Here is a 24,572-nt window from a genome sequence, read left to right as displayed (position 1 = left end):
TTGTCAGATAAGCTACAGCATTCCCACTAGAACTGAGGTCAGGGGAGATAGATCCTCACTTCAGGCTGTGGCTGTTTCTGCCCCTTGAGTCTCTTCTTCCCTTCTCTGTGTCTGTCCTTCTTCCTGTCTGTGTGTCTCCACATTTTTTTCCTTGGTATTTCCTTCCATGCAGCAAGTCCCTATTTCCACTCCCACCCAATCCCCTTGTGACATTATCCGGAGTGCAATCTGAACAGCGGTGTCCTCTCAATTCTCCAACCTGGGGTGCCTTGTACACTGCTTTGCTGTGAGAGGAGCCACTCCTGGCCCACTCGCACCCAGCCTCCAGCATGTAAGCCATTCCCAACAGAATTACATCAACGCTCTGGCCAGCCACTCATGAATTACGTTATAGGGTGACACCAGCAAACTCCCAGTTTCAGACTTTCCCCCAGAAATGTGCATCTCGTACTGCCCAGCTCTCTACTGTACAATACAAGATCATGGAAAGTCTGTTCATTTTATTAATAGAAAATCATATGCACCAGCCGTGTTACCTCAAATGGCGTGTCCCAAACACTTCAGTCCAAACACACGGGTCTAGGTAAAACAATAAAAAAAGTTTAACAACTACAGAAGATAGATTTTAAGTGATTACATGTAATGAGGCATAACAGTCAGAATTGATTACAAAGAAATAAAAGGTAAAACACAAACTAACACCTAACTTAATGCGCGAAGTGATTCCAAGGCAAAAGTCTCTTTCACCACATATTCTAGCAGTCTGACTGGCTGAATTCCTTTCTGCCAGGATCCTCCCCCAATCCAGTGCTGCTTCCTTTGTCCTTCAAGTGCTGTCGATGTCGTGAGTAGAGATGAAGGGAGAGGTGATTTGAGGTGTCTGTTCCCCATTCTTTATACTTTTTCCTCTTCTTTAAGAATCATCTGCAGCTGGGGTTCAGGAATCAGAAAGTCTGTGGGGACGGGAACCTCCAGCTGTTTCTTTGCCAAGATGTAAATTTCTCACTCACACCCTTTTTCCTGCTAAAGCATGGCCACTTAACCAGATGATGATCCATTTGATTTCATTGACACCTGGCTAAGGCATCAGTTTGCCTTTTGTCTCTGATTTGTGGTTTGTGGCTGCTTCCCCAGGTTTGGAATACATCTTAATAACATCAGACAGTAGAATCTTACAACTTTGCATACAATGTTGCCTCACATATTTGACCAGGACAACTGTGATCAGCAAATCATGAGTTTTCAAATGATACCTTACAAAGCATAGTTTGAACAAAATTTATCATAGCCTTGAAAAAGGGGTGAATGTAGAGTACATCCTGTCACATCCATCCACTAAAACAATGAGCAATTAAATAGTTAATGATATCTTAAATGTCACCACTGGCCGTTAGAACTGACACCTTAGTGAAATTTAATAGGGAGCTGAGGAAGTCACACCTTGTGGCCATGGTTTCAGGCTGCGTGCAGACTCAGGTAGATGGCTCTGCGTAGGTTGTATCTGGAGTGTTTTTTTGGCAACCAAGCAGGCTGGAGACTCTTTGTTAATGACAGCTAGGATTCCGCATGATCTGAACGCACCAAGGGGGCCATGTAAATCCATCAAGTGAGTTGGATGTTGGACTCCTCAGCTCTAGATGCATGTAGAGCCACCACTTGTATGTCTTCCTTTCGTTACACTGAGTCATCAGAGACGGTTAATAACTCTGTCCTTTCTTCCCCTTGCTTTTAAGACGAGACCCAGAGAGGAGATCAGTCCCTTTTGGTGAGCCAGCGGCTATCTGCTGCAGGCAAAACCGGTAAGGAGAGCAGTCAGCAGCTGTATGTGGGCAGTGATCGTGGCTGGTGTTTACATGGAGAGTATATTAAACTGGTGCCACATTTCTGCATCTACGTGCTTCAAATGGAAATCTGTCTCCTTAAATAATGTCCGCAGCATTCCCAAGGAAACCAGCGCTCTCTGAGCTTGGGAGTGGTGGTTTTTTCTGGAGCCAATTGCCCTGGTTCAGTCTTGCTTCTCCTTGGAAAAGAGACAGGGTGGATTTGGGAGGATGTACAAGCTGCCATTCATGGTGCTAACTCCCCATATGTCTGGCTGCTGACTAATGGTTTGACAGCAACCCCTGCAACCTCCGTGGCCTTTGGCTGCTGCTTTTGTGGCATAGCTGGGCAGTTCTTCTTCGGAGACTGCTCCTGCTGTAGGTTTCCCTGATCTAGAGCTATCGGGGTACTCCACTGTCCTCTCCCGTGCAGGTAGGTAGATCCTGCTTGTCAGATTGTACTGTAGCAGCAGGACTATCCCTAACACCTCTAGTCCTTCGTCCACCAGTGATGCTGCATTAGGTGGATCCCTTCTCTTGTAGCAGGGGAGCTGTGGCAGCCCCTGGGGGAACAGGAAGTAGAGAGTTTGTACTTGGGTTGTGAAGCAGGTCTCTCAAAAGCTGCCTCCATCACCAGCTCCTCAGTCACACCCAAGACAAGCTGTGGATCTAGTTGTTTGTTCTTCGGGGGAGCTGTGGGCTGTCAGGTGTTTTGAGCACACCATGTAAGTGAGGATTCTGCTTTGTTGAGCACCCACTAACTCACCACTTTGAAGTTAACACTCAATTTCCTACGCATTTGTAGCTAACCTAGTTACACTGATTTTCATGAGGGAACTGCAGGCCATTCATTATCACAGGGATAGATAAACTGATGATAATGTAGGTAATATTAGTTCCCTGCAGCATCTCACATCTTTGATCTGAAGGTTAACTGAACAGAGTCGCATAGGTAATGTAAGGCAATTCAGACATGAAAAGGATTTAGCATCTACAAGCTAATTTGGTTACACTGGTAAAGGTCTAACAGGACTCAGGTACACAGACAAACGCATTTAGCATCTACTCTTGATTTCTGTTATTACAAAGGAATGGGTTAGTGATGCTGGTCAGTAAATCTTTTTGATATTCACACACAAGTGAAGTGTGCTGCTTACAACTGCAATGCCTCTTGTTAAGCTGTTATGGGTCAGATGCAGGTTGGCTGGTTTGCCAGTGTAATCGTGGGGTACAGAGCGATCTTCAGTTCTGCACTCGTGGGACCGTTCCAAAAAGCTGTTTTCTTTTCAGGAGTCCTTTTTGTAGAAGCAGGTGCCAGTCCAGTGAGTATAGAAACCGAGCTCATGACAGAGCAGCTGAAAGAGCAACTTCAGGACCTGAAAATACAACTGGAAACCAAGGTGATGCGGGGAGAGGGGCCCTGGGGAACTTACAAACACTGGGGCATAGCAGTGTGGCTATTTCCTGTCTGCCTTCGGGTGACTTAGTGCTCTTCAAGGAAAGGAACTAGAGTCAGCTAGGGCTTGGTTCTACTTTGTTCCACAGCTGTTCTAGAGTGGAGCTCCTGATTCATGTGTGGTTAAGGTGGGAGAACTGGGGGGTACAGAGTTATAGGAAGGTGGGGCCGGAGAGATGGGGCTTCATATGCCCAGACTCTGTGCCCCATGTGCTGCTGCTGCACCTGTGCTTTTCCCCTCAGATCTGGGCCATGGATGGTTCTCTGGGGGGTGCTGACTTTGTTTGTGGTGGTACCAGGGAGCAGTCTATGTGCCTTCCCGCACCCATCCCCGGGGTGCACAGGAAGGGCGGAACACTGCATGGATGTCTTGGCAGGCAGCAGGAGTCGAAGCCACAGTTGGCTGTGTGGCTTAGGAAAGACTTGTAAAGGGTTTTGTTAATTTGCAAGAGCACGTCCTGTTGCATCAGCCAGCCCAGAGGAAACACCTGCAGATTGGATATGCTTTATCTAAGAGACAATAACAAACACAGCTCCTTGTCGTTTCTTTCCTCTGAGATTTAAGAGGGATTCCAGATGTGGTTTTTGCGCTCTGTGAGGATTCTAGATTCTCCACCCTGTGTCACACCCCTAGTCCTACTAGCAGTAAAAGAGGGATTGGTTCTCATGCGGGTTGGAAGGAGAAGTAGCAAAAGAATTCTGTGAACCCCTCCGTGCTTGCCTGAGTCACGGCTCCAATTCGCAGCTATTCAGACTCTACTGGACTCATTTTCACTGTTTCCAATGGGATTGTTGCCTTGTGGGCTCCTGATGGGCTGCTGAGCTGCTGAAGAAGACACACACATGCCATAGTGCTGTCCTAATCTTGAGGAGTCCTGGCGGTAAATAGGAACGAGATTTTTCAAAACAATTTAGGGAGCCTTGGATGCTATTGATACTAACGGGAGCTGTGAGTCCAAATCCCTTGGACAGCTTTGTAAATCTCAGCCTTGGTGTCTTGTCTCAGATCAGGTGTATGTCACTGACCTTGGTGGGCTTTGGGCCCATAGTAAGCAATAAGGAAGGTCGTGCTTGGCTTCTGTGTGAGTGCTCGTGGGCAGAAGGTGCTCAGTTCCTCCTCACTCCATGGAGGGGCAGGCACATGCTTCCCTGGTTGCAAAGATGTCAGAATTATTCAAAAAGCAAGAATACAGCATAGGATCGCTCTGCTTTTGTTAAAAGAAAAGGAGTACTTGTGGCACCTTAGAGACTAACAAATTTATTAGAGCATAAGCTTTCGTGAGCTACAGCTCACTTCATCTCTGTGTGTGTGTATATAAATCTCTCCTCTGTTTTTTCCACCAAATGCATCCGATGAAGTGAGCTGTAGCTCACGAAAGCTTATGCTCTAATAAATTTGTTAGTCTCTAAGGTGCCACAAGTACTCCTTTTCTTTTTGCGAATACAGACTAACACGGCTGCTACTCTGAAATCTGCTTTTGTTGTAACCTCTGAAAATGTTTAACTGAAATAATAAATCCTATTGCCTTACGTCGTCCACTAGCTTTAATAGAAACACTGCAGGATTCCTCCAGGAGAGATTTTAAAATCAGAAGGGACCATTGTGGATCATTTAATTTGACCTCCTGGGTATTGCAGGCAATTGCATTAGAATGTTTTAACCTAGGTTAAAGGAGGCCAGAGATCTTTGCAAACATTTTCTGTTCCAGCTATGATGCTATAAATGTATGATTCCTAGCAGAGTGCAGGAAAGTGTGTTCAGGAGTGCCTCGCTAACACAGAACTATTTTCCCTCTTGCAGGTAAATTACTATGAGAGGGAAATTGCGTTAATGAAAAGGAACTTTGAGAAGGAAAGGAAGGACATTGAGCAAGGCTTTAAGATGGAGATCAGCGAATTAGAAGAGCAGAAAGGTGACCTGGAAGAGCTCAAAGTGAAATACCAGGAGGTAATTGATGGCTTGAAAGACCAGCTCCAGAAATCCACTCCAAGTCAGAAGCTTGAGAAGAGGTTTGAGAAGGAGAGGTCAGAAATGGAACAATACTATGCCAAAGAGATTTGCAACCTGGGACAGCGGCTGGCTCAGGAAAGAGACAAGCTGGAAGAAGAAATGAAGATGCAGCACAAGAACGAGCTACAGTTAATAAGGTCTGACACCCTTTTCTTTCCGGAGCATGAGTGCATAATCATACAAGAGATTGGGAATGGATCCTAACTCAGTTCCGCTCACCTCTATTCAAGCTCTTGTAATAGAGCAGGCTTATGGGATTACAAGAGGTGGGGCATTACGCATTTGGCTTTGAGAGATTTCCTTATTTTGCAAGCAAGTCAGGACAGTGTAGCAGTCTGTGGATCTAGTTTAAAGCAAGAAGACTGTGCTCACCTTGTGTGAGCATTTCAATGTCTAGGCTCTCTGCAGGTTTCCCTGACACTGATGGGTCTCCCCGATGAATGCAGAATGTCTAGTATGTCCAGACGAGGGGGGGCCTTAACGAGTTCAGCTCTCACCAGCATCTTAATTCTTGCTGCTCCAGCAAACCGGCCTGCCCTTAGACTGATCCACAGGCAGCGAAAGTGGGTTTTGTTTCTCCTAATTGGCCAATCAAGGAATTGAGCAGCGTGTAGAAGAGGAAAGTAAGGGCTTTGTTCCACATTTTGGTCTCCTCCCTGCCCCCAACCGGGCAGCTCTTCATTAGCTGTCAATTTTTTTTGCACAATAGCTTATTCTTTGCAAGTACATGTAACAAAGTGTGCGGGGTGGGGGGAGATTCTCATGCTTCCTAAATGGAATCAGTTGTGAGAAATCCAGTAGCCATTGTCTGCCCCTCTGCCGGTTCATCTCCTCTCCCATCACTCTCCACCTCTGCCCCTGGGCTTTGCTCAAACCTCTTGCTCTGTTGGTCCCTTTGTCTTCCCACATTCTGCACTGTTCCTTGTCTGGGATAGACTCCAGGCTCAGGAATGGGGCATGTGTAGGATTTGGTGTAAAAGAACAGACCAACAAAGACTGAGTTGGGCAACTGGCAATGAAGCCTGGTCTGGGATTAAAGAGTGAGTGGCACCTACTCCCATGCCTTGCTTGGATGAGCATAGGTAGGTCGCTTTGAACTCCCTGTGTTGTGGTCTCCCTAAATGGCCACTGCTTAATATTTGCATTATAATAAAGTAGGCTTAGTAAGCCGGTCAATTGACTAGTCAAATAATATCAATTGACCACCTACTATTTGAGCCCAGTCAAGTATTCCAGCAAGAATGCCTGGAAGTGGGTGGCGGTCTTCCTTTCTGATGGTCCGTGGTGCCGTTCTTTCATTTATTAAAGCTACATTTCATTATGTTTTGCATTCTTCTGAGTTACAATAACTCAGGTAAGTCCCCTTTGATTGTACAGTAATTAGGCATAAGTATGGATCTGATGCTAAACTTATTGGAGGCTTTCTGTTACTGTCCTAAAAAATTACTGCTCTGAAATATTTGACCTTTATTTGGCCAGTCAAATGACCAATTATTTTTGGACTGGTCAAACACCCAAACCTACAGTTGATGCCTGGTGCCTCAGTGGACTAGGAACCGGACAGACACACAGTGTGAGGGGTACTCCTCTCCAAGGAGTGTGCAGTCTCATTTGGCAAGACAAAGGATTATTCTCCCCCATTTTACAGCTGGGGAACTGAGGCAGAGAGAGACTAAGTGACTTGTCCAAAGTCACACAGGAAGTCTGGGGAGGCTGCTACAGGTCCCCAAATAACAATTTCTTTGTGTGCAGAATGGAGCTGCACAGGGTCTCGGAAGATAACGCTTTGCTGAGAAGTAAACTTGGGAGATTTCAACAGGAAGTGGAGGATGTGGAAGAAGCAAGTAATAAACAAAGGTAAGAAAAGAACCCACTAACATTCAGCAGTTTGCTGAAGATGTTTGTCTGAGTTCCTTAAAAGCGGAAATGGAACATACCCAAGCCCATTGTCTGAACCAGAAATCCATCAGAAACCGATAATTCAGTGCAAAAAACCCTAATGGGATTTGACACAGCAATTCAGATCTGGCTTCGAGAGGCTGCTTTGAGCTCAGAGTTTCAGTTGCTATCTGGTTGTGAAGTCAGCTCAGTCATTGAGTTCTGGCTGGCTCCACACTTCAGTGTGCCGGGGGCAGGGTTTGGGGTTGGAGACAATTGGTGATGCCGCTTCTGGCCCAACCCAACCTTCTGGGGAAGGTCTGACCAGCTCCCAACGCAGGCAGTTGGCTGCAGGTTCACAGAACAAAGAACGCAAGGCCAAGAGTGAGCCATGGCTTTTGGGTCCCCAACTTTTACAGGGCAGCTGCTTGATACTCTGAAAATCAGGTGCCTTTAAGATGTGTCCAGCTGGACAACTAAAATCACTAGTCAGGTTTGAAAGTCTTAGCATAAATTGCTAGCACAATGTTAGGTTGTGAGCCCTGGGCTAACGCTGGCATGATTACTCAGACTAGAATAACCATTCTCTTTCTTTTAATCCAAACCAGTGTTGTCATGGTGTTCATTCTGTGCCCGGGAAGGTACTTTAACAAAAAGAGGTCCATGCTTTGCAATGATATGTGTTTCCCCTTCCAACAGGAAACAAATTGATGAATTGCAAAGAGAGAAGGAGACGGCGCTATCTGAGACAGAAGAGTTAAATCAATTGGTAAGAACCTACTAATGCTAAATGGCACTTAATTAGCCCTTCTGCTTAAGGATTTATCGAGGCAAAGAGGGGCAGAGAAGGAGCATCCTGTGTATAACATGCAAGGTGTTTTGAGCTAACACTTGGATCTGTGCATTAATTAACTTGAGTCGGGACTCGCCCTGCTGATTTCAACTTGGTTTCAAAGCACGCTGGGGGGTTTAGGACACCCTGTTCCCACTTATTTTAATGGGAATCAAGCACCCAAGTCCTTTAGGTGACTTCGAACATTTCATGAGAGCTGGATGGGAAATGTTTTTCAGGTCTCAAATCTTTTAGAGAGTGTGAAATTTCCCGCATCTCAAAGCAAGTAGTAATTTTGGGTTCACTAGCTGAGGCCCCATAAAATGAGCTGGATATTCACAAAGCGCTGAGCCACCTGTCTCCCTCTGAGACTTGTGGATTCATGGCTAAGACCTTTAGATATGTAGAGAGAATGATGCACAATTAGCTACTAAGCAGCACTGGAACATGCTCCTAGACCAGTGTTGGGGGCAAAATACATTGCGTGTTTATTGGGGCTTGTTGAGGTGATTTGAATAGCCTGCTGAGGCATTGTCAGGTGTTTCTCTAGCTTCTTCGCACCCAAGCGTCTGTAATGGCTCCATAGCCAAAATGAGGATCGGGCTTTCAGTTACGTCAGTGGGATAGATGCCATTGCTGGAGATGTTAACAAATGTGCGTTATCCCCAGCATGACTTCCCTTGTTCCAAGGAATTAACTTCCTGCAGAGCTACTGTGTATGGCTTCTCTTGGGAGAGGGTCACCCTGCACTCTCTTGACACACCCTCCCATCACACTTCGCCGGGGCAGCCACGTAAACTCCCCCCAGTTAGCGTGTGAACGAGTTGTTGCCATTGCGAAAGGGGCTTGTCTTGGAACACTTTAATTCTGACTGTGTAAAGACACCTAGGTGAATCTGTGTGAATCCATCACCAACGTCCACATCCTCTTCTGTGCATGGCCCCAACGCCCTCCAACCTTCCCCTTCAGAACAAGACGTACAAGCAGGAGATCTGCCGGCTAAATGCCAGGACCCTGCAGCTGAGTAGCCAGCTGTCGGATCTCAGCCTCCAGAGCGAGACCAGCCACAGTACGATCCAGCTGCTGAACCAGAGACTGGCGAAGACTATGAGCCAGAAAGAAGAGGAAGCTGCTGTTGCCAAGCAACTGCAAGCAACATCAAGTAAACTGGAGCTGGAATATGGTCAGCATCAGTCAGCATGGCAGCGAGAGAGGGAGTTGCTCCAACAGCAGCTCAGGGAGTCCAGAGAGAAGGTGAGATCTCAGCGGGGTGTTAAATCGACAGCCTGGGCTTAGGTTGTCCTGGATGGTGTGGAGCTCCTCCTCTCTAAGGGGGTGGGGGGTGCAGCCTGGCAGCGGTGCCTAGGGAAAAGAAGCAAACCGTACTAGTTTGTGGTGCCCGCCTGGGTCTCTTTGAAAGGGATTTGCAGTGCTACTAGCGAGGGGCATCTGGCCCTGCCTGGCCACAGCTGCCTAGCTCGCTACAAACCAATGGCTGCTCCGTGGGGTTAAGTTTGCAGTTCCCTGCGTGGTGCTGCTCCAGCACCATTGCACACGACACACCTGCGGTCGGTTTGGCCAGTTGTCTCTGGGGCTGGCAAGCATGACTGACACAAGCCCCCAGCCTTGGGCTGGCTTTGTGCCCATTGCAGTCACTGGGGAGTTTAGTCACTGCTAGGCTGAGCCTGAAGGCTTTAAAAATCCCAGCTGGCACATCTGTGAATGACGTTGCAATGTGCCAAGCTGATGGATGTGCTGCGACACGGGCACCCTGTGACTAGGAGGAGGGCGCAAGGCTTCGTTCATGTCCATGGAACTGAGTGCAGGAACCCAAGAAATAGCCTTGTCCTGCCCAGAAGGCTGGTCTGCGGGGTTCCACGCTAATGGGCGCCCCCAACCCTTTGCCTAACAGGTGAGCCAGGTGCAGGAGCTGGAGGTGGAACTGGAACGTGTGATGCAGGAGTGCCAGACACAGCGGCTAATGACCGCACAGTTCAGAGAGGAGCTGGAGGAAAGCCAGGATCAGGTACGGACTTGATGCAGCTGCAGGCTGGGCTGGATGGTGGCTGGTCCTTGGCTGCATGTGGGGAGAGGCCTGGGTGCAAGCAGACAGCTATAATTGCAGTACCTGCTCCCTGCTAGCAACCCCTGTGGTACAAGCCATCCCCAAAGGGGCGTGACCAGTGGTGAGCTGGAGCTGCTTCGCACTGATTCGCACGAACCGGTTGTTAAATTTAGAAGCCCTTTTAGAACCGGCTTTTCCGCGAGGAAGAACTGGTTCTAACAGGGCTTCTAAATTTAACCGGCCAAAAGTGGCCCCTTAGGCGCTGACTCCACGGGTGCTCCGGCCCTGGAGCACCCAAGGGAAAATTTGGTGGGTGCAGAGCTCCCACCGGCAGCTCCCCGCTCCAGCTCAGGCCCAGGGAGGCGGAGGTGAGCTGGGGCGGGGGGGGGGGGCGGCACGTGGAGGGCCATCCACACCGCAGCAGGTAACTCGGGGGGGGGGCGCAGGGGAACCGCCCCCCGCCCCAGCTCACCTCCGCCACCCTCAGCCTGAGCGGGAAGCTGCCGCCTGCTTCTCAGCCCACCCCGGCTTCCCGCCGAACAGCTGATTTGCAGGATGCGGGGGGGGGGGGGAAGGAGAGGCAGGGGAGCGCGGCGCGTTCAGGGGAGGAGGCGGAGCAGAGCGGAGGTGAGCTAGGGCCAGGGGTGGGGCGGGGAGCTGCCAGTGGGGGCTCTGCACCCACCAAATTTTCCCCGTGGGTTCTCCAGCCCCAGAGCACCCAGGGAGTCAGCGCCTAAGGCGCCACTTTTGATGTGATCAGTGTGGGGAACGGCCTCTCCCCCAGCTATGCTCCCCCACCCCAGGAGCCAGAGGGACCTGCTGGATGCTTGCTGGGAGCTGCCCCAGGTAAGCACCGCCGGGACTCCCCACCTCGTCCCCCAGGAAGTGCCTCTGGCTCTTAGGGGTGGGGTGGGCACCCACTATGGTGGCCCACAAGATCCTCCTGCCCGGTTCTGGGGGCAGTCAGGGGACAGGGGAGGGGGGTGGATCGGGCAGGAGTCTGGGGGGGGCAAGGAACGCGGGGGGGTTGGATGGAGCAGGAGTCCCGGGGGGCGGGGGTGGGCAACGAGCCCCTCGTGAGGTGAGGAGGGAACCCGTTAAGATTTTGGCAGCTCATCACAGGGCGTGACCATGGGGGGGGTTGGCTCATGTTGGCAGGGAACGGCTCCAACTGAGGGAGGGTTAGAGACAACTGCCAGGTGTTGGGAGAAGCCCCCTCCCTCCGGGGGACTAGAACCAGAGGAGATGGTGCCTGATGTGCAGGCAGCCACCAGCTCCTGGGCGGTCTCGGACACGTGGCTAAACCCCAAAGATGGCCGGGGCCCTCCAGGCCACATGCCCAAGAGTTACAACTTGGAGCAGGAAAATGACAAAACCAGCAAACAGGGTCACCTGGCGCCCTCCTCTGACATGACAGGTCGCTCTGGGGTGAACTCCCCAGGCACCCACAGCCTTCTGCTCCATGGGCATCCTCCAGCCGTCTCTGAACCCAGCCTGTCTCAGCTCACAGACAGAGGAACCATCATCAGCCTCAGAACAGACCAACAAGAGCAACCCTAACCTTTCCCAGCGTGTCCGGGTCTCAGTTCTCTAGTCACAGGCCTTACACCTGTTACTAATGGTCTCTTGTAGGCAGGCCTGGTGCATCGGTTCTGCTCTTGTGACAGATGAAAGGGCAGCTCCCACAGGGCTGGGAGAAAGCGACCTCATCTCCCCCCCCCCCCGCAGCGAGTGGCGCGTTTCTGGAGGTGCGCGCTCAGTCCAGGAGCGAGTAGTCCTGCTGATTAACAACATACAGCAGGACCAGCCGCGTCTGACAGTGTCGCATTGATGTTCCGTCTTGTCGAGGAAGCCAATGGCTGACGTCCTTCTGGTTGTCTGTACCTGATCATTGAAATACCAGTGGGAGTCCCCTGGCCCCGGCCAGCCTTTCTGGCCTCCGTGACCTCACTCCGCAGCATGGCTCAGGCATGTAGGTCACGCTGCTGTCTTACAACAGGAGTACGTCCAGTTCTCATTGCACCAGGCCCTGGAATGATCACTCAGCCTCTTTCTGCACTGTGGATTAACTGAGAGCACCCCTAAATCCCCACCCTTTGTGACTCTGTTGCTGTCTTCTGCTGTGAAATGGTGCCTCTGTCTTCATTTTTCTCTTATGCTGTAGTTATTAGAAGCCAACACAAGACTGAGCCTAGCCCAGTCTCAGCACAGGCAGGAGCTGCAGCAGCTAAAGGATCAGCTGGAAAGCACAGTCTCCAGGGACTGTCTCGCCCAGCTGCAAAGTAGGTGGGCAGAAGAACAGCGGAAAGTTCAGCAGCTACAAGAAAACCTCAGCTTCCAGGCCGAGCAGGCAAGCAGGCAACTGGCTGCCTTTCAGGTAAGAAGCAGGTGCAGAGATTTCTCATCAGCTTAGGCAATGTGACCCAGTGGAGAGGCCGCTGGCCTGGGACTTGAAATCTGGGGTCTGTTCCTGGCTCTGCTGCCTGCCTCTGGGGTGACTGTGGGCAAGTCACTTCCCTGCTCTGTGCCTCAGTTTCCCCATCTGATGAATCAGGATGATGATACTTCGCTGCTTTTGTAAGGTGCTTTGAGATCTGTGGCGAAAAGGGCAATGTAAGAGCTCAGTTATTGGACGTACCATTAATCTTAAAAATCTAACACAAAGCGCAATCCATTGTGTTAATTCAAACTCCCCGAGTGCAGCCTTTTCATTGTGCTATGTCCCAAATGCTGGGAAACAAACCTTTGCATTCACACTGCTGAGCTTCGTCCCGCTTCCATGAACAGGACTTGCCATGGTGAGAGGCCGTACACCTGTTTGTGTTCACTGGGGGAAAGCCGGAGGCTGTGGAGCGGGGAGCTAGTGCTGGGTGAGGGGTGCAGGAATGACATATGCTTGGTGACCCCTGCTACTAAGCCAGTGGGCAGTTGTGCTTGGTTCCATCGGGCTGGTCTCAGGGTGTGTCGCTTCGGAACATTTTGAAACTGGGACTGATTAAATCAGACAGAGCAAAATAGAACGGAAAAGAATGAAAAGCGAGCCCAGCAGATAATGCTAGGAATGGAAATCGAACCCAGGGAAACGTCAAAACAGAGCTTCCCAGGTCATGGTCCCTGCCTTTGGGGAAGGAATCTCCACTCAAAAGCAATTGCTTTTGAAGACATTGCTGTAAAGTTCACCCGGCATCCTTTAAAGCATTTGTGTTAATCCCTAAGAGCTTCCACATAAAACTCATTCAGTCCCATCTCTGCCACTTCATTTAACTTTGGCCTGTCTACACTTACAAGGCTGCAGTGGTGCTGCTGAGCGCTCAGTGGAGATGCTACCTACGCCAGTGGGAGCGCAGGTCCCCCACCTCCCCAGGAGGTGGGAGCTGGATCGACGGGAGAATCGATGTCTGCACTGGGGGTTAGTTCAGGTTAACTGCGCTGCTCAGGGGTGTGGATCATTCACACCCCTGAGCAACGTGGTTATACTGATCTAATTTCCTAGCCTAGACCAGGCCTTATTATGCCTCATTTCTAAGGTCCCGCCGAGGATCGTGGCCCCATTGTGCTAGGTGCTGTATGTACAAATACAAACACAGTCCCTGCCTCTGAGGGTTTAGACAGTGTGTAGAGAGGAATGAGTTCACGCCTGGGGGAGGAGGAAGGGAAGGATGAGGGAGCAGCAGACGGGTGTCTGTATTAGCGGTCACAGGGGTTTCATTCAGAGGTGGCTGCCAGTTCAGCCAGTGCCGGACAAGAGCAATGGCTAATGGAAAACCTGCCAGGCACGCACGGTGCCGGGTGCGGCTCCCTGGTGAGTGCTGGGGTGGCTTGGGGCTGAGGCCGGATGTGCCTTTGTTGCCATGCATTGCAGGAGGAACACGAGAGGCTGCTCCGAACAAGGGAGGACAGGACGGAGGAGCTAGAACGGGATGTTGGGAGCATGCAGAAGATGCTACAGGAAAAGGTGACCCAGCTCCAGGAGCAGGTTAGTGATAGAGGGGCCTTAGCCATTGAGTGCCTGGCTGTGAAGGGCCAAGGGAGGGGCTGAGTTGTCAGGAGCTGCCATTTGTGCCTGTTGGAGGCACCTCCTGGTTTTGTTTTTGCTGTTGGCCCAGATCAAACCCCCCACCCCCAAGTGTGGCAGGCTGGGTGTTCACTGGATGAATCTCTGCTCCCTTCTGCAGCACTGTTCCCCTCTGTCCTGCTGCAGAGGGGTCTCTGCTAGGCTGGCTGGGTGCAGGGTTCAGAGACAGCTATATCCCATATATTGCAGCTCCCCCCCCCAGGTCCTCAGGAACCATCATGGCCAGAGGAGGGGGCCTTGCCTGTGTGCCACCAGACCACAAAACTGGCCTCTGCAGGATGGGGTTGCAAGGTCAGTTTGGGGTTAGCTGAGAGTGGGGCATGGGTCTATGTTCTTAAATTCACAGAAATGATGGCCTGAAGGGAACCTCAAGAGCCCAGCTAGTCCAGCCCCCTGCGCTGAGACAGGACCAAGTAAACCCAGACCCTCCCTGACGGGTTTGTCTAGCCTCCCTTGGACTCCCTCTGTTCCAGAGCTTAACTCCCCTGAGAGTTAGAAAGTTTTTCCTAATCATAGAATACCAGGGTTGGAAGGGACCTCAGGAGGGAGGGACCTCACCTAGTCCAACCCCCTGCTCAAAGCAGGACCAATCCCCAATTTTTGCCCCAGATCCCAAATGGCCCCCTCAGGGATTCAACTCACAACCCTGGGTTTAGCAGGCCAATGCTCAAACCACTGACCTATCCCTCCCACCAAATCTCTAACCTAAATCTCCCCTGCTCTCCTCTGCACTCTCTCCAGTTTATCCACCTCCTTCCTAAAGTGTAGCACCCAGAACTGGACACGGTGCTCCAGCTGAGGCCTCACCAGCGAATACAGCAGGACGGTTACTTCCCATGACTTACACACAGCACTCTTGCAAATACACCCCCAGAATGAAATTAGTCTTTTTTGCAGCTGCATCACATTGTTGACTCATATTCAAATGGGGATACACTATAAAACCTCCAGATTCTCTTCAGCAACACTACCACCTAGCTAGTTATGCTCCGTTTGTAGCTGTGCATTTGATTTTTCCTTCCTAAGTGCAGTACTTTGCACTTATCTTTAGTGAATTTCATCTTGTTGATATCTGACCAGTTCTCAAATTTATCAAGATCATTGTGAATTCCAGTCCTGTCCTCGAAAGTACTAGCAACCTCTCCCAGCTTGGTGTGATCTGCACATTTTATGTGTGTACTCTCTGTGATACCAATTAAGTCATCATTTAGCCTATAGACTAAGACTTCTCGTTCTTCTTGTTTATTCCCAGACTCCTTGCATTTGTGTATAGACATCTAAAATGTTGAGCAGATTCCCCCACTGATTTTTTTCCCCTCTTGTTGCTCCTATGACCCCAGTGTAATGTTCCATTTGCCCCCAACATCTAGTCCTCTGTTACAGGCACCTTTCGTTATACTTGCCTGGGGCTTTTGTCGTGTAGTTTAAAGCCCTCGTCACTCGGCTGGCGAGTCCATGTGCGAAGATGCTTTTCCCTGATGCAGACTCCGTGGGCTTCAGTACCCTGCCCAGCCAACAGAGGGGCTGTGCATTCTGCTCCTGCCCTTAGGCTGGAGTAGCAGCCGCAGAGGGGAGGTGCTATGGGGGGTTGCCCCATATCCTGGTTCTGGATTGGAGGGGTGGAGTTCATCTCCCTGCACTCCTCCTTATCTTGCCCCAGTGCCTGGGCTTAGTGCTGGGGAGAGAGCCCCACGGCCGTGTCTGGAATATCAGTCGAGTTGGGATTACGAGCTTCTCTATACAGCACCTGTCTGTGCTGAGCAGAGGCTGGATAAGAAATCAGGTTCTAGTTAGAGCAGCTGGGCACCGATGGGCATCAAAGCCTGCCCCATTGTCCAGGTGAAGAGCCGGGGAGTACCTGTTAATTGTGGCTCCATCTGATTCTGTAACCATTATTTTTACCAAACAAGATGAGGCCTCGAGCCTGCCCCTAGCGGAGTTCATGCAGGGCTGCATGTTCCACGACTGGATTGCTAACACAGAACGGCCAATGACCTAAAGCTGCTTCCTCCTTCTTTCCAGCGTGACAGAAATGTTAAGTGTGACCTGCTGCTGAAAGACCTGTACGTGGAGAACACGCAGCTGGTGAAAGCTCTGCAGGCCACTGAGCAGAGGCAGAAAAATGCTGAGAAAAAGAACTTGGCCCTGGAGGAAAAACTCTCAGCCCTAACCCAACTGATTAGAAGAATGGCGCAGGCATCTCTCAGCGTGTGAATGGGCCCCGGTGCTGGGTTTGGCTGCAGCTGGAAGGACAATCAGTAGCGGACGCCTGTCGCTGCACTCCATTATCTCAGCCTGGGAGCAGCTGTGCTGCAGGGGGTCCCGGCCTGGCCCAATGGAAAGTGCAAAGCTCTTTCAGCTGGGGCCTGCAAAACTGGGTCATGGTGAACTCCCGTCTGCCACTGGGATAGGCAGGGTTAGTGGTGGGTGGGGACACCGTATGCGCCTTCCCCCACTGCGCCCAGTAGGGGAAAGGGCTTGCTGAGATCTCTCCGGGAGCTGGGGAGAAGGGATAATGGCCATAAGAGAAGCGTGCCCTGTTTTTTTAATGGGAAAGCATTGAATGCTTGAATGCCGTTCAGGCCATTCCAGACAATAGAAGGAAGCTCTCTGCAGTGTGGGTCTGTCTTGGGGCCGGATGGTGTTTATAGTAATTGCAACGTGCCCTCTGAGTTTGTCTGCACACTGGCAGTTTGTTATACACGCACAGTTTTATACACAGAGGAAAATACTATTCACCCCTAAGTCCTGGCTGTCGTTCAGTGGCCCATGCTGCTGGAAGTGGAAGGACTGCTGTATTTGTAGGGTTTTTTGCTTTCAGGTCACTTGGAATGGGAAATGGTTTTAATATTAAAATTACATTTTTACCATTGGTTTCTGGGTAGATTTTATTTCCCCTGAGATTTGGCTCTGCCCGGCCTTACTTCCCTTGGATTCTAGGTCACACAGCCCCTCACTTACGTCAAGTCAAGAGTGCAGGCCCTGGCCCACTGCAACGGCGAGCAGGAGAGCTGGCACAAGGGAGTGATCTCTCCTTGTTCTCTGCCTTGGCTATCAGAGGAGTCACTTTGCTCCCTGCTCCTCTCCTGTGAAATATGGCTTGGCTCATCTCTGCTCCTTCCCCCCCTTCAGCGCTGCAGCACTAGGGCCCCGTGGGCAAGGAGCGAGGGGACATAACTAATTAGAGAACTGGGGCTTTAGTTTACAAGTATGGAGTCTCTCGTGCTTACCCAGCATGCAGAACTGAGAGGACATGAGGACGCCATACTTGTAAACTAAAATGGCTCTTTACTGAGAGAACTATTTACAGAAACGCTGCAACTGCCAACAGCACTGAGTGCATCACTCGCTGTCGGTCTCACTCATCCCTGCTTGAGTCGAAGTGCAAGTGTAAAAGCGGAGTTGTCAAAGGGGACTCATGCAGGTGATGCCCCAGAAACTACTTCAGACTCTTTGAAACTACTCAGTTGCCAATTGGCATCACTTTAAAAATGTTCACCAAAGCCTCCCTGTGTTTTCCAACAATTAATTGTCCCCCCCCAGGGCTTTGCAGACTATAGCAACACACAGACACATTACACAAGAAAAGCTGTATTTGCCACTGCTAAAATCATCACTACAGTTGGTTTGATTTCCTTATTACCGAGGGTTTGTCAAGGAAGGAGGGTCGATAGAGGCTGGCTCACAACTCCCGCACCATGTTCATGACAGAACATGCTCCAGAACTCCTTGTCTGATTAACTGTTCGCATTTCCAGCGTGGTAAAAAATGCTGAAAAACAAACAGACCTTTTCTGAGTTCAAGGCAGACTTATTCTGTGAAGACAGCCAGTTCTGCGTTTGTAGTGGATACTTGTCTTGACCAGAAGCACCAGGCTGCACAATAGAACAGCGAGAGAGGGCAGCAGAGCTAGATTTGCGCAGCTGCCGAGTCCTGGATGGAAGCAGTAAGTGCTCAGTGTGAAAAATGACTGACTATCTGCTGCACTTACTACTGGGTGGACAGTGGCTGCAGTCAGGGAAGCAAGCATTACTCATAGTAACTGTTTCAAACCAAAAACCAGAATTACACCCTGCCACACCCCCCCTTCACTATTGGGCATATACCGCGGTGGGCAAGCTTTTTGGCCTGAGGGCCACAGGGGGGTTGCAAAACTGTATGGAGGGCTGGGTAGGGAAGGCTGTGCCTCTCCAAACTGCCTGGCCCCTGCCCCTTGTCCCCTGACCGCCCCCTAGGACCTCACCCCCCTCCAACCCCTGACCCCTATCCACACCCCCACCGGACCCCACCCCTTATCCAACCCCCCCGCTCCCCATCCCCTGACCACCCCACCCCATCCGACCACCCCCAGAACCCCCTGCCCCTTATCGAAGCCCCCGCCCCCTTACCATTCTATTCAGAGCCGCAGGAGGTCAGAGCCACACTGCTGTGCTCCCCGGCAGGAGCACAGGCCAGAGCCTAGCAGTGCGGCGAAGTGAGCCTGCGAGGGAGGGGGCACAGCAGAGGAGGGGCCGGGAGCTCGGCCATAGTTTGCCCACCTCTGGGAAACACACGGGCAGATCCTCAGCTGCTGTCAACTATTATAGCTCCGCTGACTTCCATGAAGCTATGGCATTTTACGGCGGCTTTGCCACCCTGAGTACATCACAATTGGCTCTGGGATCCTTCAGAATCAAGAGCACTCACTGGACTGTCAGATAGCCCCCTCATGCCTTTGCCCAGAACAGCATTATGTGAAGGATTCCAAAGAAAGCGCTCCCCGCTGGGGCAGGAGAGTATGATTGTCTCAACTTGTTCCTACACGGGTAAGGGTTCAGTCATTCGGTTTTAGTAACAGTCCTGCTCTCTTGGCATAGGTACCTGGCTATTCTTCTTCAACAGAATTGTTGTACCATCATCAATCTCAAATTCTCCATAATCCTTTAAACACCGAACCTAAAGCAATGAGAAAAGTGTCTCTTTCAGCATCAGCAGATGCACAAGGCCAGGTGTACCAATGTCACAGGCACAGAATGCAACGTGTGTGAACCAATCACTATATACTCTTGTTGCATGTCACCTGGGCTGTGTTTAAGCCAGACACACTCACGCCAGCCCAACAGCATCTAACATAAAACAGGGAACTGATATGCAAAACCAAGAAACCTCAACCGTCGTTTGTGTAAGTTCCCTGTTGGGCCCACCTTGCTTAACACCAGCACCCCCATCACATTATGTATCTCGCAGTGGAATGAATTAAGGGGGTGATCAGAAGTCTCTATGGAGGTGAAGGAATAAAAGCAAGAGCACGGCGAGAAGGGGTCCTAGAACCAGAGGGCCTATTGAGCATATTCGGACCAGAGTTTAAAGGAAAAGGAAGAGCAGAGCCTGGTGGCATTCAGCCACTACCTGCACATCTTCAAACTCTTTGCTGCACAAGCTACCAAGTTGTCAGGTGTTGCCATGCAGTCTTATGTCTTCAAAAAAAAAAAAAAAAAAAAAAAAAAGTTGAGTGTGGCTCTCAAGTCTTGTGTTGCCAGCCTGGGTATGCACTTTTAATATATAGTTCCACACACACAGCTTCTTCAGAAGCCCCAGTCTTGCACTTACTTCGATGTATAAGCTTTTGGGAGGTTTCATGTCCTGTGTAAGGTCCAGCCCTTCCTCTCCTCCTAACGACCTCATGTAGGTAGCAAGAGACTTTTTATACTGATTGAACCACTCCGTCTGTAGACATAAGAACACTAAACTAAACCAACAATCCTACAGGGACACAGGATCTCAATAACGAGCACACGCGCTTTAAAAAACACAGCTTGTAGCCACTTTCTACTGGTAGATGTAAAAAGGCAGTGAAAAATATTTGAACTTCCATTCTACCCTGGGTATTATAGAAGTCAAGTTTATAACAAAGCTGGGCTTACTTCTTCAGTGGACATGTGAAATCGGAGGTCATTTGGCAAGACGCTGCCATACTCCCACCTGAGGGCTCGGATCCGAAGCAACCGGTCATACCTGGAAGAATTAATCAGGGATTAAAACCATTGTGTTCCTAATCAGAAACAGAGGTATTAATCCAAAAAGGAATCTGAACTCAATCCCCTATTTATACCAGATCTGATGCCTTCAGAATAAAGTGTAAAACCCAGTTTCTTCCCATCTTCCCGCCATAGGCCTGCCAAAATCATATATTTAAATAAAAACAAGGCCCCTACAGAATAAGGGAAAACAATGATACAAAGACCTTCCTGTATTTATTTTACTACATTGGTCAGGTGCTTGGATACTACTGATGGATGCGGTATTACAACCAAGATTAAACAGATAAGCAATGTTTCATATTGAACGCAATAGTCAAACATTGGGAAAAGAATCAAGGCCAACATTTTCAAGAGTGGCCTTTGATGTGTGCTTAGTTTTTAAAACATACATTGCAGCTTGATTCTCAGAGGTGCTGGGCAGCTAAAACTCCCACTGAAGTCCACGGGACCAGCAAGTGCTCAGCACCCTTTGAAAATTAGGACCACAGCATCTCGAGCTGGACACACAAAATCAGAGGCAGTCTTGAAAAAGCAGCTCTTTGTCTACGTAAGAGACCATACTCCGGTCACAGACAATTGCTGTGAAAGCAAGATACACCTTCCATTAGAAACTTACAGGTACGCAACAACACATCGTCGATTTCGCAGCAGAGAACAATGACGAAATTTGATTGTTCTGATTAAGTCACTTCGTCCTGATTTAGCCTCATTTCTGGTAATAATGCAAAGGGAAACAGTATTACATTACACTGAGACCAAGAAACTATCAAGCATATAGTCTTCCTATTATTTTTCCCAAAACTACACATTCACAAAGCTCAGATGCAGGTTAGTTTAGAATTTCTCTGACCCTCTGCTCCCACCTCACCACAATCTTGTTTTTATCCCACTAGGAGCTACATACTAAGGTTCAGCTAAGTAAATAATCTCTTGACCACGTTAGCTAGTTTGCTAGCTGTTTTGTGTGTTCACAGAACTAATTTTTCTGGCACTGGGTGATTTTGTTCTTGGAAAATACAAAACAAAAAAAGAACAAAAGTATCAAAATAATTGATCCACGCTGCTTATCTCATGCACATGCCTCGCTCTATTTTAAAACATATTTTATTCTTAAATACAACTGAAATAGTGACTTTTTTTTTTCTAATTTTGTAAAAAAGTGACATTTAACAATGCATCTCCATTCCTATATTTGGGGATGCACCCTTAGATCAGCAAGTGCATTATGCACAGCTGAGTGAATCATCTATGGTCAAGCAGTTTCACATCACAGATATGCTGAAAATGAAACTTGATTAATAGCAGAGCGATTTTTTATTCAGTCCAGTCCAAACTTTTGGACGTTTTGGTGAACATGTTTAATTCAGCTGCCTGATAAATAATTGGATGCAAAGCTGTTCTTAAAGATGTAGCATGCTGGTCCCTTCAGTTAAAGCCCGAGCTTCTAATCCACAATTCCAGGCCTTCCAATGAAGACCCTGAACAACAGGAAAGATGTCACATCCCTTGTATGTCAGACTTTTTTTTTTTTTAAGCCCCCTGTCCCAAAAATTCAGAGCTTCTTTAATTATCAAAAAAAGACAAAAAATGCACAAACTCTCATGGCCTCTTTAACACACATGAAGAAAGAGAAACATTCCTGCATTTGTCATTTCTAAATAGGAGGCTTGCTTTCCCTCCCTTCTAGGGGGTAGACAGCTCATTAGTCTTTCCTCCAAGACAGCCACACTTACACATCAGCCTGGTTCTGTTCATATAACGCTTTCATCTCCTCAAGAACTTGTCGGAGTCCATCCTCCTGCAACATAGAAATTCGCTGATTTCAGCGGGTATTTTGCATCGGGAAGGTTTAGTTGTCTAAATTAAGCACGGTGCCCCCTCACTGCAGGGAGAGCTGCCTACATGAGGCTCGGAAATGAAATCTGTACAAGTCGGTGCCGCTGGAGAGATTGCTGCCTCACCACGGTCTTGCTCCGCTCCGGCTCGGCAGGGCAGGGCAGGGCAGGGGAGCGGCCTGGCGGCCCCCGGCGCCTTTCCAGAGAGGGGAGAGGGGGCTGCCCAGCAAGCGGCGGAGCAGGATGCGAGGGGCGCGGCCCCGCCGGCAGTTCCGGCCTCGCTCCGCCCCCGGGCCAAGGGCGGCGGGACAGAGCCCGTCGGCGGGCTCCCAGCGGGGCCCGCTCGTTCGTCTCCGCCCGTACGGGCGCCTGGCGGAAGGGGAGCGACTTTTCAAGGCCAACTTGAGCCCCTCCCGGGGTGGGGCATTAACCGACCGCCCGGGCTCCAGCCCGCCCCGGGGCCGCGGGAAGGGGAGGGGGCCGGGCCGGGCCGGGCCGCCCGCTGCAGGAGGGGGGCGCCCCGCGGAGCCGCCAGGGCTGGGGGCCCGTCGGGAGGGGGAGGGGGAGGGGGAGGGGCTCACGTGGAAGGCGGGAAGGTGCCCGTCAGCGGCGCGGTGCAGCCCCCGCACCAGCTCCGCGGCCCGCTCGCCGAACATTGGAGCGCGGGGCCCCGCCAGCGGCGCGGACCGAGCTGGGAACCGCGCCCTGGTCGCCGCCGCGCGCCGCCAATGGGAGCGGCGGGAGATGGTGGCCACGCCCCCTCCCTTACAGACGCCGGCGAGGGACAAACTTCCCCGTCCAGCCCTGAAACGTCCCGCCCCGTGAGTCCGGGCTCCGCCCTTCTGGGTGCCGAGGGGCGGGGCCTTCCGTCGCCCCGCCCACGCCCTGTGCTGCAACCGGGCCCTGACGTGCAGTGGCGAGGCCTCCGCCCCCACCTGTCCTAGGTGTGACCGGCCCTGAGGCACCTGCCGGGCAGCTGCAGCCTCCCCTCCGGGCCCGCCGGGCGCCCTGACCTCCTTCCCGCAGGGCTGGTGGCGGGGGTGGCTGGAAGACAAGCTCTGTGTAGCCCCCGAAGCAGCCGGCATGTCCCTGCAGCTCCTCGCAGGAGGGACGGCCAGGGGGAGCTCCACCTGCTGCCGTCAGCAGGAGCTCCGGCTCCGCAGCTCCCATTGGCCGGGAACCGCAGCCAATGGGACCTGCGGGGGCGGTGCCTGAAGATAAGGGCAGCATGCAAAGCCCCCTGGCCCAACTAGGAGCTTCAAGGATATGCCGGCCGCTTCAAGGGAGCCCCCCCGAGGTAAGCGCTGCCCTGCACCCCAACCCCCTGCCCTGAGCGCCCCCCATGCCCAAACTATTGCTCCTTGGAGTGCGGTGGCCAGAGACTGCCCCAGCAGCAGCCAGTGCGGCTGGTCCAGGGGCTGCCTGAGCAGCCAGCCGCACCGGCTGCTGCAGAAGTCACAGAGGAATTCGTCACCTCCATGACAGACATGGACCCTTGAACATGCTGAAATGTATGTAGCAACATTATATGTAAAGTGAGGAACATAAGCTAAAATTATGACCGAAATGTGTTTTCCAGACAAGTCTGTGGAGGGAGTAAACCTGTTTCTCAAAGACAAAGGACAAGCTGACACCTCTAGCCAGGTGCAATTAAACCTGATTGGCAATCACTGGTCAAGTGGCCATGCTTTGGCAGTGAAGGACTGGCAGGAACAGATCGATTTGCATTTTAACAAACAACAACAACAACAACAACACAGAACCTCTGTTTCTGTTCCTCATGAGACTCTATGGCTCCATCCTTGCAGCTGGAAGGAACTTTACCAAGGGGGAACACTCAGGAAAATGCATTTCAAAGGATGACTGGACTGTAAAAGTGAGGGACAAAACACCCTGGGTACAATCTCTTTCTTTATCTCTCACTATGTCTTTTACCAAGACAAATGAACCAGACTTTGGACTTTGGGAGGAGGTTTGACGTAAGAAATTTAGTCAGCCATGTTGCTAGGAGCATGTGGTAAGGTTTTTATCTTGAACCAGGTTATTAAGTCTTAGCTACTAGGAAGGATTTTATCTTTATTTCTCTTGTAACTATTTCTGACTTTAATATCTTGTACTCACTTAATCTCTCTCTCTTTCTCTAGTTAAATAAGCTTGTTTATTCTTTAATCAAAACTAATCCAGGGTTGTGTTTAAAATGAATTGTTTGGTAACTCCAATTAAAGTAGCAAACCATTGTACATTGACAACGGACCTCTAATATCTGAACTGATCACAACAGCCATTTTTGAGGAAAATTTAGGACTGGGCATGCATTGGGGTCACCCTGCAAATAGTAACCAAGGCGTCTGGAAGCCAAAGCATGGCTGGTGTATAGCGGGCAGGCAACAGCTATACACAGACACTCGGGATGTGAGCTGCGCCTGCCCGCTGTTTGAGAGTGGCCCAGGTTGGAAGTTACAACAGCAAAGCGTTGTGAGGCACCCCAAGATGCACGTTGACGCAACCCCTCACTGATCTGCATTGCACCCCGGAATGTGATAACACATCCTTGCAGGGGATGAATTCTGTGATTATTTA

The 24,572-nt window shown here is 50.5% G+C and overlaps 2 protein-coding genes across 7 annotated transcripts in view; one reads left to right on the top strand and one right to left on the bottom strand.

Moving 5' to 3' along the window:
• NINL (ninein like) overlaps positions 1-17,010 on the top strand; it is a 76,340-nt gene extending 59,330 nt beyond the window's left edge. For 4 of the 6 annotated variants that reach the window (XM_038393688.2, XM_038393692.2, XM_043512200.1 and 1 more), the window contains 10 exons: positions 1,734-1,799; positions 3,111-3,220; positions 5,078-5,424; positions 7,040-7,144; positions 7,865-7,934; positions 8,967-9,251; positions 9,910-10,023; positions 12,227-12,439; positions 13,925-14,038; positions 16,160-17,010. In XM_038393688.2, the coding sequence (XP_038249616.1) occupies positions 1,734-1,799; positions 3,111-3,220; positions 5,078-5,424; positions 7,040-7,144; positions 7,865-7,934; positions 8,967-9,251; positions 9,910-10,023; positions 12,227-12,439; positions 13,925-14,038; positions 16,160-16,351 (1,616 nt within the window). In that variant the 3' untranslated portion in view covers positions 16,352-17,010. The other 2 variants (XM_043512201.1, XM_043512202.1) reach the window with 2 other exon arrangements.
• A 702-nt stretch (positions 17,011-17,712) lies between these two features.
• Positions 17,713-22,766, bottom strand: GINS1 (GINS complex subunit 1). The gene is made up of 7 exons (XM_038393696.2): positions 22,574-22,766; positions 21,891-21,955; positions 20,774-20,869; positions 20,041-20,131; positions 19,727-19,843; positions 18,998-19,072; positions 17,713-17,908 (listed from the first exon to the last, which is right to left on the bottom strand). The coding sequence occupies exons 1-7, from the start codon at positions 22,646-22,648 to the stop codon at positions 17,840-17,842; spliced, it is 588 nt and encodes a 195-aa protein (XP_038249624.1). The 5' UTR covers positions 22,649-22,766; the 3' UTR covers positions 17,713-17,839.
• Positions 22,767-24,572: the final 1,806 nt, after the last annotated feature.

Source organism: Dermochelys coriacea, chromosome 3, assembly GCF_009764565.3.
Source record: "Dermochelys coriacea isolate rDerCor1 chromosome 3, rDerCor1.pri.v4, whole genome shotgun sequence".
Taxonomy (NCBI): Eukaryota; Metazoa; Chordata; order Testudines; family Dermochelyidae; genus Dermochelys; species Dermochelys coriacea.
Note: the sequence above shows the minus strand (reverse complement) of the source record. Positions and strands in the feature narration are given on the sequence as shown.

Excerpts from the sequence above, each read along its gene's own strand:
- GINS1 (XM_038393696.2), bottom strand. The coding sequence starts at position 22,648 with ATGTTCGGCGAGCGGGCCGCGGAGCTGGTGCGGGGGCTGCACCGCGCC. Across the intron at positions 21,956-22,573 it reads GGCACCTTCCCGCCTTCCAC|GAGGATGGACTCCGACAAGT; the intron begins GTGAGCCCCTCC and ends TCTATGTTGCAG. Across the intron at positions 17,909-18,997 it reads TGTTGAAGAAGAATAGCCAG|CATTTTTTACCACGCTGGAA; the intron begins GTACCTATGCCA and ends TTTGTTTTTCAG.